The following is a 14,750-nucleotide window of genomic DNA, read 5'->3' on the forward strand; positions in this document are numbered from 1 at the left end:
CAGAATGCCACCAGAATGAGGACAATGATAATTTAAACCACGACATAACGTTGGATGAAATAAATAGAGCATTTAATTCTCAAAATAGTGGAAAAGCTCCCGGCATTGATGGAATGAATTTTGAATTCTTGCTAAACGCCCCCAACATTATTTTTGATATTTTAAAAATTCTTTTTAACGCTATATTTTTAGTTGGAAAATTTCCCAAACAATGGGCAACAAGCTTAATTGTTCCAATTTTTAAAAATGGAGATAAAAACAAACCTGAAAATTATAGAGGTATTTCTTTAATTCCAATCCTAGGAAAAATATTTTTACATATTCTTAATTCTAGGTTAACACAATTTACAAATAGTAAAAAGTTAATTCATGAGGAACAAGCAGGCTTTCGTAAGGGATATAGAACGACAGATAATATATTCATTTTAGATACCGTCATCTCTAAATACTTAGATAAAAAGCGGGGTAGGATTTTTGTTTGTTTTGTTGATCTTAAACGTGCCTTTGACTCTATAAATCATACACTTTTACTACATAAGCTGAAATATATCGGTGTTTCAGGCAGAATGTTAAACATAATAAATTCCTTATACCAAAACTTATCTGCTCATGTTAAAATTGGCAACAAACTTAGTCCATCTTTTAATTGTTCGATTGGAGTACAACAAGGTTCTCCGTTGTCATCTTTACTCTTTAATATTTACATTAATGATTTGAGTGGTATACTTAATCAGGTAAACGATTTCATTCAAATTGGAGATTGTCATATGAATCATCTTCTTTATGCAGATGACTTAGTGCTTGTTAGTGATACGGTGAAAGGTCTCCAAAAATTAATAAATAAACTTGAACTTTATTGTGATACTTGGAAACTTACTGTAAACACTACAAAATCCAAAATTATGGTTTTTAAAAATGGCCGCAATTTAAGGAACATCGAAAAATGGAAGTATAAAAATATTCAATTAAAAATTGTTAATTCGTATAATTATCTTGGTGTTATTTTTAGTTCAAATGGTACATGGAACAACTCAATGCAACATAATCAACAAAAAGCAAATCAAAGTTTATTCTGCTTAAAATCATTTATTTATCGTAACTTATCTTTTCTTCCAATTAATACATGGAACCATATTTTTGATGTGAAATTACTTCCTATTTTAACGTATGGAAGCGAAATCTGGGGAATGTCAGATAGCATAAACATTATTGAAAAAACACATACTAAATTTTGTAGATATTTATTGCAAGTTGGGAAAAATGCACCAAATGCCGCTGTTACTTCTGAGTTAGGTAGATTACCACTTTCTTTGGATTGTTTAGTTACAGTTATAAGATTTTGGTTACATATTATTACTTTAGATCATGACAGATTCATTTTTAAGTGTTATGAGTTTCAACTTAGAAAAGTTAACCGTAATGAGAATTGTTGGGCACAACAGGTCAAACACTTACTTTTTTCTACTGGTTTTGGTTATATATGGTTACAACAATATGTTAATAGTAAAGGTTTATTTTTGAGAGAATTTAAGTTGCGCTTCTTATGTGATATTGAAAAACAAAAATGCATTCAAAAATTTAGTTTACATAATAAGTTAAAGCTCTTTTCTCTTTATAAAAAAGAAGTTATCACTTGACCAACATCATTAATTTTAAACAAAGAAGATTATTAACTAAGTTACGTTTAGGGATATTAGAGCTAGAAATTGAAAAGGGCAGATGGGAGGGTGTAGAAAGGTATAAGAGAACGTGTAAATTATGTAAAAAGAACATTATTGAGGATGAATATCATTTTATTTTGCAATGCACATTTTACAATGATTTAAGAAAAAGTTTTATTCCAAGATTTATTCGTGTTTTTCCTTCTATTAATAAGCTATGTTTATTACTTTCCAACACAAATTTTACTTATAATTTAGGAAAATACGTCTACTTTGCTTTTGAAAGAAGAAACCATTATCTTAAGTTATAGTTATTTTTTATTTGTTTGTATTAGGGCCAAAGGCCAATATACATTGAAATAATAAATTCCCTGAAAAGGGAAAGAAAGAAAGAAAGAAAAAAGAATAGTGGTTCCTTAAGGAAGGAGGTGATCACTTCCGAGAGGTGATCGATTATGATTATGAGAAGTGGTCCCTTAGAAGAGAGTGCTCGTTCATTAGAGGTGGTCATTTTCGAGTGGTCGTTGTGATGGAAGATGGTCGATTATGAGAATCGGTCCCTGCGTTGCTTGCGAGAGGTAGTGGAAAGACTGATAGCTAAGTAAAGGTCGATGCATTTGCACATGATTTAGACATTTTTGTAAAATATATAACATTTTCTACATTAGCTGGCGATAGTAACTACATAAGCTGGGGTGTTGATTTTTATTTACTACATAAGCTGTTGGTGTTTCTACATTAGCTGGAGGTTTTACTACATTAGCGGTGGATTGTTCTACATTAACGGTTGTTCCGACATTAGCTGGCGTTTTCTACATTAGCGGTTGTAACAGGGCGGGTAAATTGAATAGGTCAAATGTTATTTAGAGCTATGAAACTTTGAAATATATTAATGTTTACTACAGAATACATAAGTATGTTACTTTAAAAGCTAGTTGTTGATATTGCAAAGTTAATATTGCTTAATTATTAATTATATATACACTTTTATTTTAGAGTATGTATTATTTTTTTAAATTTTGTTTAAAGGGCCCTAGTACTGTTTCTATAAAATTGTTCATTTAACACTATTCATCACTATAAATCTTTTTATCCATGTTAGTTTTAATAAATCTATTATGGAGTTCGCATGCTTTTTTTTTATAAGTACAAGACTAATTTTTTCACGCTGACCATTCCACAGAAAATGTATTTTTTTCAACAAGTGGAATTATATGTAAGGGTACGTTATTTATGCTTGCGTTATAAACCAATTCAGAGATTGCAAGAGTTTTGATGATTGTTATCCTTCCAAAAAAAGTTAGATTTCTTTTTTTCCATAACTATAAGAGAACGTTTTGTAGTTCAATAACCTTTTCGTCCCAGTTTTTTATAATACATATATCTTTATCATAGCTACGTAAATTCCAAAAAATTTGATTGGTTCTTGTGTCCATGTGATATAATAATTTACCAAGAGAATTTAAACAGGTAAATGAAATTCTGTCTCATCCAAAAAATATTGCAAATGGTTTTAATAAATTTATTTCAAATGTTGGACCTAATTTAGCTAAGGAAATTCCACATATTGATGATACAAGTTTTAGATCATAATGAAAGTGTACAACAATCATTATTTTTAGACAATGTTTCATGTGAGGAAGTTTTAAGGGAAGTTCTAAATTTAAAAAGTAAATATTCTTATGGACTTGATAATATCGATGTATATGGTAGAGTATTATATGAAATTGTTCAACCTGTAACGCGTATATGTAACCTGTCATTAGAATGTGGAACATTTCCAAATATGTTCAAAAGTGCAAAGGTAATACATGTTTATAAATCTGGTGATAAACAAGATTTTAACAACTACAATCTCTTTAAGTTCCGCAATTTTCAAAAATATTAGAAAAGATGTTTAACAATAGATTAATGACATTTATAAAAAAACACAATTTATTATATAGTGGACAATTTGGTTTTCGCCCAAATTATTCTACACAACCCATGCCTTATTTAAACTTAATGAAGACATTACATCTGCAATAGACAAGTCTAATTACTCGGTTGGCGTCTTTATAGATCTAAAGAAAGCTTTTGACACCATTGACCATGACATCTTACTAAAAAAAATAGAATATTACGGAATTCGAGGTGTGGCTTCAAAGTGGTTAAAAGGTTATTTATCAAATCGGATCCAAATAGTATCAGTTCATAATGAAATGTCTGATCCTATAGAAATTTTGGGGCCCTCCTTATTTTTGCTGTACATAAATGATATTTATCGTTTGTCGTCATCGCAATCAAAATCAATCACATTTATTCATAAATCGAGAGTATTTGGTAAGAAAACCAGTAGTGTTAATTAGGGGAAAATTATGATAAAATCAGAACAATTTAACATTTTTAAGTAAAATCTTAATTTACGCAAGAAAAGCATGTTGACACTAAGCACTAGGAATGAAATGTGGCACATTATTTTATCAAAGATTTTATATAAACACAAAAGACAATCGGGCACAACGCTAAGACGATCGGGATGAACTGGTAAGGCGATCGGGCCCAACGTGGTTCTGAAAATACTGGACGAACGGGACCAACTGGTAAGACGATCGGGCCCAACACATAGGACGACCGGGACCGCAAAATGTGGGCCCGATCGTCTTGGGCCCGATCGCCCATGGGTCCCGATCGTCTGTTCCCCCATCATAAACACGACGTACAACAGAGAGACTAGCAGCTTAGCAGTAGGCAAGAGAAAACAAGGCCTAAACTAAGAACAGCCTACATTGTAAATTAATTTAAACTTAGGCCTACATTACAATACAAGTTAACAATAATGGTTATAAGCGCCAAGTAATATTTTCATTGAAAGTAAGTAGCCTACCTAGGCCTAGCTAGACTGGGTGCCACTCAGTCCAGCCCGGAATGAAAAGTGACTGCATGCTATGATGATTTTCTGACCTCTACTCTATCTAGCTGGCTAGGCCTAGCCTATACCTACATAGATAGCCCGAAACGTTCCACCTAATAAATTTATATATAGGCCTAATGGTATTATTTATTAGGTTTTAAAAGATGTTTGTTGAAACTAAACTTTCTACTAAGACTAGGCATAGGGCCTAATTAATGCAATCATTATTATAATATTAAAAGAGTCTGTCTGAATCAACTTTGAATGTGCTGGCCTCCTGTGCTGCAGTTTACAACTCCCTGCTGATGAATACGATTAATTATAATTATTGGTAGCCAACAAATGGTGTTATTTCTTTTAAAGATTATTAGTTGAACTTTTATGAATTATAATTTTATATATATATATAATCAGAAAAATCAAATATTTTTGTCTGAATACATTTTCTCATTTTTTTACTGAATTTTGCTAAAATCTGAATTCACAAACAAATGTAAACATGGGCAATTTATTTGAATGTTTAAAAAAAAAAGAATAATTATTATAATTTTTCCCTAGAAATTAAAAAATGCTGGCTGTGCACAATTTTAGGTGTGTACATCCATAACAAAATTACAACAAATCATTTTTTCTTAGTTGAGTATTAGATATTGTCTATATATAGAGGCCTAACCAACTTTGACTTTATTTGAGGGAAGATTTAATATTTTTGATAGTAGAGTACGATGTTTTACAATTTACATTGTTCAATTTATAGGTCTACTGTACATTAGTACAGTATTATAATTAACTTTAGTACAGCATACATACTGTATAATTATTTAGTAATGTACATTAATACTGCTAATGTGTATTGAAATGTTTTATATTGGTTATTCCAGAATATGTGTAAATATAATTAGCACCAACACAAATGTTAATATCACAAATTTACTTACTAATTGTATATGGTGCTCTTCTATTGGAACAAACTTAAATATCAAAAGTAAAAATATTTTGTATTTCAGGCTGATGTAAAAGGTCAAGCATCTAGCTTGCCATGTTTTAATCCAATATTAAACCTTTGTGGTTCCACAATATCTTAATATGAAAATAGTAGTTTGAAGAGAAAATTAAAAGAGTTAGATACTGTACATTTACCTCAAATTGATTTTATAAAAAATGTTGTTTAAGGCTGAAATTGTAGTTTGATACATGAAGTGTGCATGGAAAATATGTCTTTAAAGCAAGTATGTGTGTAAGCCTAGTTTTTCCATCTACTATATAAATCAAGGTTAAATAAAAATAATAAAAAAAATAATAAAAAATAATCTATAATAACAATCTTCTAGTACTGTATATTATTAGTCGGTCCATTCTAACTGCTTACTCTGACTCGAATATAACCCCTAGCATCAGAGCAAGCTCGGTGGTCTAGAAGTATGAGCGCCAGGCTAGTGATCTGGAAGCCGTAGGTTCGAGTCCCACCCGAGAATTACTTGCATATTTTTTTGCAAGTATTCTCAATGTACAACGTACAAAAATTACATCAGAGTAGGGCAAAACATCTGACCAATTACTCTACACCCTGACACAAAGCTACTCCACAGTAGTTACAAACAATTACAATCCTGTTGGTGCAGTACCCGCTGGGATACTATAATGTAGTTTGTTGAACAAATCATTGATCGTTTTGATACGTACGGTCCAAGTAGTATAGGATAGCCAAGCATAGCAAATTTTGGTTTCTTTTTTTTAAAATTAAAATTTATGTAATGAAATGTAAACTTCCTATCAATTCACATTTCATATTTCTAATTTTAGGACCCTCTTTTTTTAGTATCCCAAACAGACCAGTACTTGCCAACTAGACAATGCAAATCAATGTCTTTGATCCGTTAACCAGTTCAAGTGTCGATGTTCCTCTACGAAAGACGCCTTCTTCAGGCTTTGTAGTGTCTCTTAGAACACTTGGTAAGTATCATGGATCATCATAAATCAGCCAATGGGACATTCTGTGTCACTTTGAGGTCTAATCAAATGTTTAGGTCTTAGCAAGCATGATTAGTGAAACTTGAATACGACTAAATTCAATTCACATTTATTCAGCAATATATATATATATATATTTCTTTGTGGTTTACCACCACCTTTATTCATTCAATATTTCAGTAAATTATTTCTAAACATTTTCTACCTTTGTTCGTTTGTTTTCTGTTTTTTCCCCTCATTAATATCATAATTTTAACCTTTAGTATCGCACCATTAGTGAAAATGATTTTTGTTATTTCACATTCATTTATATTTCATTTAACATTTTTGTTTTCTGTATAATTACTATACATTAAGTGTTTTTTTGGGTTAAATCATCTATTTGCAAAACTAATTGTATATTAATCAAAATTACAAATGTTGTTACTCATTTAACTGTGCTTTTATACTAATTACATACATTAAATGCATTGTATGGTGTACACTTAAGTACACATACTGCACACATACACATTCATCTATTATATTATTTGCACATATATTATTAATTATGAATTACCGTAAATATGCATACTTATTATAAACACTTTTAAGTATAATGTAATTTTTTTATAAAATATTGCATTCTTGTCTCCATTTTAGTTCATAGAATAAAACATTTTTGTTGATTTTTTAAAATATTAAGGTATTTTTACATGTTTAAACATACAAATATATATTTACATTGCTACATACACTTATTGCAGGAATCTTTTAAGACCCTTTGAAAAAAAATTAAGAAATCACAAAGAAAATCATTAAATAAAATTTCATACAAGTTGAGAAACATAAAGAAACATCTTGATGGATTTAAGGCAAAATTCATGACAGTCAATTGATGACATGATACAGAATTTTGAATTATAATACATGTTTACTACTATTTTATTTGAAAGGCATCTACTTTGATGGTGCAGTAGGACTTAGCTATCGAGTTGGTGGTGATGGAAAGGAGAGAAAAGTTGTATGCACATCAGAAGATGGTAAACATTTACTTGAACCAATAAATGGCTGGGCCAACCATTCTTCCTATGAACTTATTAGCAGTGCTCCAGGTAATATTGTTTAATTTAATAGATGTTCTGCAACAGTAAGAAGCTGATACAGAATGTTGAGAGAGGGAAAGGCCACTTGGAGGGTTCCAACTCATAATTTGGACTGAGTAGAATTTATGTGAATATTGTTAGTTTGGTTTATATTTAAACAATGCCGGTCTTGAGCCTACTGTGTTGTTCTTTGATACCAACAGCAATTCAAATGATTTAAAATCTAAATTTAAAAATGTTAACGGACAATGTCAAACATTTTTACATACACGTTTTGCTAATTATGTGGTTTTTTAAAAACCGTTGTTGCAGTACCATCTATTGAAGTTATGGATGATTACCCTTCTAAATCACAGACCGACATAGAGACAGAAAAACCATCTTGTGATGTACCTCAAAGAGACAGTATTATTAACAAGCAAGAGGTAAGGAAACATTTAAAACTAAGGTGAGAACATGCATATAGCCAAATGTTTTTGCGGTATCCGGTACCTAATGCTGTAATGCAAAATCTAAAAAATACACTACAGGAAGTTGATAAAGACAGCACTGCAAAGATAAAGAAGAATATATAGATAATGAGTTTATAAAACAACCTATAAAAATACAGCATCTTATCATTTACAAATAGAATACAATACAATTTCGTTACAATAATTGGTATAATAAATAATACAAAATGATATAAATATTATGGCCATTTCTAATAATATAATCATCAAAAGTTACTATTAAGAAAGCTTTACAATTGACACCTATATGACATTCTGAAAAGTAGACAAGCGTTTAAAAAATGTATTGATAAAATTTGCCACCAATGTGATAGAGTCTGACTCATGAACTATAATTGATGTTCTAGAAACTATCTTTTTTGGTTCTCCACTTTTGGAACAGTTTCCATGTAAGAGAAAAAAGAGTGGATGGATGAAAACTGGTACTAAACAGCAAACTTACAATGGATAGCTTTTTTTCTTAGAATTCAACAAATTATGAAGTAATTGAACTGAAGGAAGGATATTCTTACACTGACGAAGAAGGAAATCAAAGAGCGGATGGATCAATAACGCTTATCAAGGGACAAATGAACATAGTGGTGGACACGGGTAATGCATGGGACAGGCAAGTCATTCTGGATGGTTAGTCATTTTGTATTATTGTTTAAACTCAATTACAGGATATTTTTAAAACAAACAATTTCTACATGTCATGGCAGTTGCTATTCTACAGATGTGCAACTGGCATGTATTTTTTTCGCTTGGTCAACATGCAATTAAAAAAAATCTACTGTTATAGATGCAATTCTGCACATCATTCAATTTTGTAATAAGATTTTCCAATATCTACCTTCAGTACAGTGTCATAAAAATAATCAGAACAACATAATTAAGATTCTTATAGATCATCAATAATATAAGCTTTATAAATTACAGCCCAAATTAAATGTTCGGAAAAAAATCTTTTATGACCAGAGTTATATTTGATTTGAACTTCAAAATGAAGTAGTCGATCAATTGCCGAGTCACATTGGCTGGAATTCAATGAGTTTCTGGTTGAATTTTATTTTGTATTTTCATAAAGTGAACAGCGGTTATTATTATTTTTTTTTTTCTATGGAAATGATTAACTTTAATAAACTCTGAAATGGCATATTCAAAATATTTTTTTATTAATCTTTTATTTTTTATGTTTTTGGGGCACAATACATCATTAAGTTTTAATGTAATGTTTCTTTCTAGGACTGTCAACACATAATTTAGAGCCAGACCAAATTCAGTATGTTGTTTGTACTCATGGTCATTGTGATCATGTAGGAAACCTGAACCTATTTCTGAAAGCAACACAAATTGTTGGATTTGATATCTGCAAAGAGGATAAATATGTTGATCATCCATTTGCATTGGTCAGTACATCGCTTATAAATTAATTTAAAATTTGAGGTAATTCAAATTAAAACTAGAATCAGCCTAGTTTTTTTATATAGGCTGTATAGAAAAAAAAATGCTATATATAAATTTATGTAATATTCTGATAATATCAGAAAAATTTTCTTGTATAATAGCTCTCCATGGGGTGGGGAGCCACATACATTTAGGCAATAAAAGAATTATCAAACTCAGAAATCCACTCTTACAACACTAGGGCTTCACACGCCCTTCATCTTCCTTTAACCAAACTTACTTTAATTCAACACAATGTCCGATATAGTGGCTCTAAATTATTTAATGCACTTCATAAGGATATTACATCTACCCCGATCTTAAGGAATTGTTTTTCTGTAAAAGTAAAAAACTACCTTTTTTCAAATTATTGGTATATTTGAAATAATTATTGTTGGCCGTTTGTCGTCTCCTCTGCCCCATATGGCTACCAAATTCCAATAATTACCATTTATATCGTTCATTGTCTTTATGCTTCCTCTTTGTTTTGTGTATGTGTTTTGTTCTGTCTTTATGTTGTTTTTTCTTTTCTTCATTTTTACTTTTATTGTACATGGCTTGCCCTCCACAAGTGTCGATTTGAGTAATCCAATTGATGTTTTAGATTTTAGGGCTCTTGCCTCTTTTTGCATTTAAAAAAAAAATGTTTTTTTTAAGCAAAAGTATTTTAATTATCTATTTTTAATACTTTATTTTTGTCAAATGTTTAAGTTTTATTTGAAAGAAAGAAGAAAAAAATGATAATTGAATTGAATTGATAACGCTTGGATGATTTTTTTTTATTGCGGTTTTTTAAAAGTTAAAAATTTGTTTGTGAATTAATTTGGCATGATGGCAAAACATTTTTTTCAGAAGTAAATGCACTAGAACCTTATTAAATATTTATTCAATGAAAGTTTATATAATTGCAAAATATATTATACAAATAATGAATGTTTATAAGTGGAATGGTACAAATAATCGCATGAGGGGAATGATGAAAGATTATATTGCAACAAGGCGAAGCCAAGTTAAAATATAACCTTTCATCATTCACCAAATGCCATTATTTGTACCATTACACGAATATAAACATTCATTATTTGTTTTATATAACATCATAAATAGATTAAAAGTACTATTTAACGATCGTTAAATAGTGCATACTTTTGCACACCATGTTACCCACAATCAAATGACAGGAATTTATTTAGGTGTATAATATCATTTATTTAATGATGATGTTTTATAAAGTCTGTGTACATTTGCTTGTGTGAAAAGCGATACAATTTCCAATGCGAAAATCACGGATTGCTAATTCTTCTGACATTTGTTTTATTATTACCACCTCCAGCTTATTGTTCTGTTGGCACTTTCCAACCAACTAAGAATGAACAACATTTTCAATCCATATGATTCAAAACACTTCCTACTACCGAAATACTGCTATATGCTTTCAATAATTAATTCTTCTATTTTAGGGTGAACCCTTTATAATAGATGATGACATAGAAGTTATAGCAACTCCTGGTCACACACATAATGATGTTAGTGTTGTGGTTCAGAAGACTATCAAAGGCACTGTTGTAGTTGCAGGTAACAGTACTATTATTTATGGTTTTTGGAATACACAATGATGTTAAAACTGACCATATGACCCTGCATAATCATAACACTAATTAGTAATTAGGATAATATTATATAGACATATTACATAAAGAACAAGGTTGGCTCAAACGTAAAATTAAAGAATCAATCAGCATAAGGAAACAAGATAAAATGATGAATAGAGCCAAGAAAGCCAGAACTAATATCTATGCATGAAATAGAAATACACTAGCAAAATTGGAGTGCTTGTGGACTGTGCTTTTTGCACCAGATGGAAAATAACATGCATGTTATAAACAAATTAGCTACTGTTTTTGAGAGATAGATTTTGCTGTACTACAAATATGGATAAAAAACTTACAAGATAATCACAAATGACGAAGACTGATGCTCACCAACCCCACTCTAAAAAACAAATTTTTAAAAATGGACAAAAAAGAAGGAGAGAAAAAGGCTCAACATGCCTATCAAGCTCAACTTCCAGAAAAAAAAGAAATGACATTTCTTTTAGATGATATCAAACAAACAATATCAATGTACATTAGTGAAATAGTTTATGAGAATTTATAGTTGCTCTGCTTTTCTAACAAAAAATCTTTGACCTTAGTTTTAAAAGGTTTTAATAAATAAAGATGCAATTGTGAATCTGTCAAAAAAGTTGTATTTATTGATTGTTTTTTTAGGCAGCCAAAACATAAATTATTATTGTGTCCTCCACATACAATATATTTTATTACAAAATGTATTACTACTTCAGTTTTCAGAGAATGAGAACAATACAAGTTGTCAGTAAATAAATATATTACAGTATACATATCTAGATTGTATTTGAGATATGATTTTTTACCCTTTATTCGACACACATCTATTTTTAAAAAACAAGGTATTTATATACTGTATTTTGTTGTTTTTTTAAAGGTGATTTATTTGAGAAAATGGAAGATTTAATAAATGCTGAGTACTGGATGTGCAACAGTGAAGATGAAAAGTTGCAAGAAAAGAGTAGAAATATAGTATTAGGCCTAGCAAATTACATAATACCAGGACATGGGCCAGGGTTTAAAGTGCCAATAAAAACAACAGAAGCTGACACAAATAAAACCTGAAGCTTATAAATTAGAGTGTTGGTGGAGCCTTTAAAATTGTCAAATACCTTTTGGAAAATTATCTATGTACATGCTACTGTACATGACAGTATAGCAACAAGTAAAAAACATATACTGAAGAATTCCAGAATAAAACTTAATAGCTAAAGAAATAGTAAGGTTTAGTTAAATTTGCTATTTTATTCAAAGAACTATTTTCTTCAAATGCATTGGCAGGCTAGCCTACCTAAATGTGTTATTAAAATGCTTAGTTATTCTGACAACAATAAAAGTCTGAAAATTGTTGGTTGATCCTTTTTAAAGTTACAGTATATAATATTTCAGAAATGGTTGTTCATTGACTTGGACATTATTATAAACGTTAATATTTCCTGCAATTCTAACAGGAGTCTTTCTTTTTAATAAAATCTAATATTGTATTTTTTTTTTAATGAAGCATATGAAAATAGAACTATCCTGTCCAGTAGACAGCAATAACAAGAAGAATAAGAATAACTATTACTGTATTACTCTCTTTACTCATTTTGACGAGATTTGAATAAACATTTTTCATTATGTGAATTATAAGCCTAGGATCTCAACTATTCAACCAGTCTTATCAGGGTAATAGAATGATATGAAATCGTGCATTTGCGGTACATCAATGTGCAAACGTAACTGCGCGTATATGTATTTACAAGGCCACATACATGGCTGCAGTCGCGTGCGCAAATTTGAGTTAGTGTTTTCCGACCGACCGACTTGTAGTGAGCTATAGAGTTGCGTTGTACACGACTGAAAACAGTACGCATAGGGACATTTAATTCCCTTGCTATATGCAATGTCATGGATTGTCGGAGCCAAATTTTCTAAACTATTTTAGTGGTTTTATTTAAAAAAATACGATTTTTTGGCCTATATTTGGTGTACTTACACTCCCAAAAAAGCAATAATGTAAATTTTATTTTTACTGCATAATATGGTTATTAACAGATAAAAATGTCATGCAGTATCAAATGTCATGCAGTATCAAATGTCATGCAGTATCAAATGTCATGCAGTATCAAATGTCATGCAGTATCAAATGTCATGCAGTATCAAATGTCATGCAGTATCAAATGTTATGCAGTATCAAATGTCATGCAGTATCAAATGTCATGCAGTATCAAATGTCATGCAGTATCAAATGTCATGCAGTATCAAATGTCATGCAGTATCAAATGTCATGCAGTATCAAATCCATTGCTTTTTTCCAGAAAAAAAAATGATTATGGCCCACTTTGCGCCGATATGCAGAAACGCTTATAATCCTGGAAAAGAAGCCAATGGACTTATCTTTTAGTAAGGCCTACTCTTGAGTGGGCTTCTTTTCAAGATGGCTTTCATTTCGAGATAGGCTTATTTTCGAGATTACTTTTCGAAGAAATGAATGCTGTACATTTTGTGATTATTGTAGGACTTTTTTAGACATTACCTCAATTTGTGATCAAAACATAATTTAAAACTGTATGTAAGCCTATGATATAAACTCGATCATACATTATATCGGCATCACAAGTTATTTGGCATTACATCTTGGATATTTAAATAGTTTATTTCGAAAAGAAGCATATACTAACTTGAAAAGAAGCCCAGTGGGCTTGGTTTGAATATTAAAATGTTGTATCTTTGTAATTAGTGGACATATAGATTCGATTTTGGTGTTAAATTGTTCACAATGTATATGTTTATATTTGCTTTAATGCAATATTTTTTTCTTCTAAAAATGACTGGAATCTACATAAGGAACGGTCGTGGTGAGGTGAAATTATAGATTCAATCTAATGAAATATCTTGTTTGAAAATGACCAGAAGTGTAATTATTATATGAGGCCTGGCATCAGTGCATCACAAAACTTTTGAGATATTTAGCCTTGAAGTTCAGAATGTGAAAAACGGCCTACGCCAGTCTAGCGCCCCCTATCTGGGTTGACACATATATCATGGCCGCTGGTTGTTATGTTATTGTTGTGATATTTGGTTTTGACGAATAAAGATCATATTCTACTTGAGTCTTACGTGTCCGGTCGTCTTTATTGTGGTGTGCCTTTTGCCTTACTGGCGTGGTATTACGAGCCCACCCACCATTATTCGACTAGTACTGGTGAGTAGCCTACCCAATCTAGGCTAGGCCTAGTAGGCCTAGGCCTAGCCCAACAAATCGATGCTAGCTCGATTTGTTGGGCTAGGCCTACTAGATTGGGTTTGAATATTAAAATGTTGTATCTTTGTAATTAGTGGACATATAGATTCGATTTTGGTGTTAAATTGTTCACAATGTATATGTTTATATTTGCTTTAATGCAATATTTTTTTCTTCTAAAAATGACTGGAATCTACATAAGGAACGGTCGTGGTGAGGTGAAATTATAGATTCAATCTAATGAAATATCTTGTTTGAAAATGACCAGAAGTGTAATTATTATATGAGGCCTGGCATGGGTGTGTAGAAAGCGACGACCTCGAATTGGACGACCCCAACGACCCGGGCG

The 14,750-nt window shown here is 30.8% G+C and overlaps 2 protein-coding genes across 3 annotated transcripts in view; both read left to right on the forward strand.

Moving 5' to 3' along the window:
* Positions 1–4,355: 4,355 nt before the first annotated feature.
* On the forward strand, positions 4,356–12,807 carry LOC144841930 (metallo-beta-lactamase domain-containing protein 1-like). Of its 2 annotated transcripts, none has more exons than XM_078698231.1 (8): positions 4,356–4,514; positions 6,358–6,507; positions 7,461–7,619; positions 7,923–8,035; positions 8,587–8,746; positions 9,347–9,510; positions 11,008–11,122; positions 12,053–12,807. In XM_078698231.1, the coding sequence occupies exons 2-8, from the start codon at positions 6,408–6,410 to the stop codon at positions 12,238–12,240; spliced, it is 999 nt and encodes a 332-aa protein (XP_078554357.1). In that variant the 5' UTR covers positions 4,356–4,514; positions 6,358–6,407; the 3' UTR covers positions 12,241–12,807. The 2 variants fall into 2 exon arrangements, with proteins under 2 accessions (XP_078554357.1, XP_078554356.1); XM_078698230.1 differs by having other exon boundaries at positions 6,374–6,507.
* A 957-nt stretch (positions 12,808–13,764) lies between these two features.
* Positions 13,765–14,750, forward strand: part of LOC144842675 (peroxisomal sarcosine oxidase-like) — a 37,261-nt gene continuing 36,275 nt past the window's right edge. The window contains exon 1 of the mRNA XM_078699196.1: positions 13,765–14,362. The gene's annotated coding sequence lies outside the window, so the exon portion shown is untranslated. The remainder of the gene's footprint in view (positions 14,363–14,750) is intronic.

The sequence above is a fragment of the Antedon bifida genome, chromosome 5 (genome assembly GCF_963402885.1).
Source record: "Antedon bifida chromosome 5, ecAntBifi1.1, whole genome shotgun sequence".
In the NCBI taxonomy this organism is placed as follows: Eukaryota; Metazoa; Echinodermata; class Crinoidea; order Comatulida; family Antedonidae; genus Antedon; species Antedon bifida.

Coding starts and splice junctions, on each gene's coding strand:
- LOC144841930 (XM_078698231.1), top strand. CDS start 6,408: ATGCAAATCAATGTCTTTGATCCGTTAACCAGTTCAAGTGTCGATGTT. Junction 6,508..7,460: donor AGTGTCTCTTAGAACACTTG/GTAAGTATCATG, acceptor TTTATTTGAAAG/GCATCTACTTTGATGGTGCA. Junction 11,123..12,052: donor AGGCACTGTTGTAGTTGCAG/GTAACAGTACTA, acceptor GTTTTTTTAAAG/GTGATTTATTTGAGAAAATG.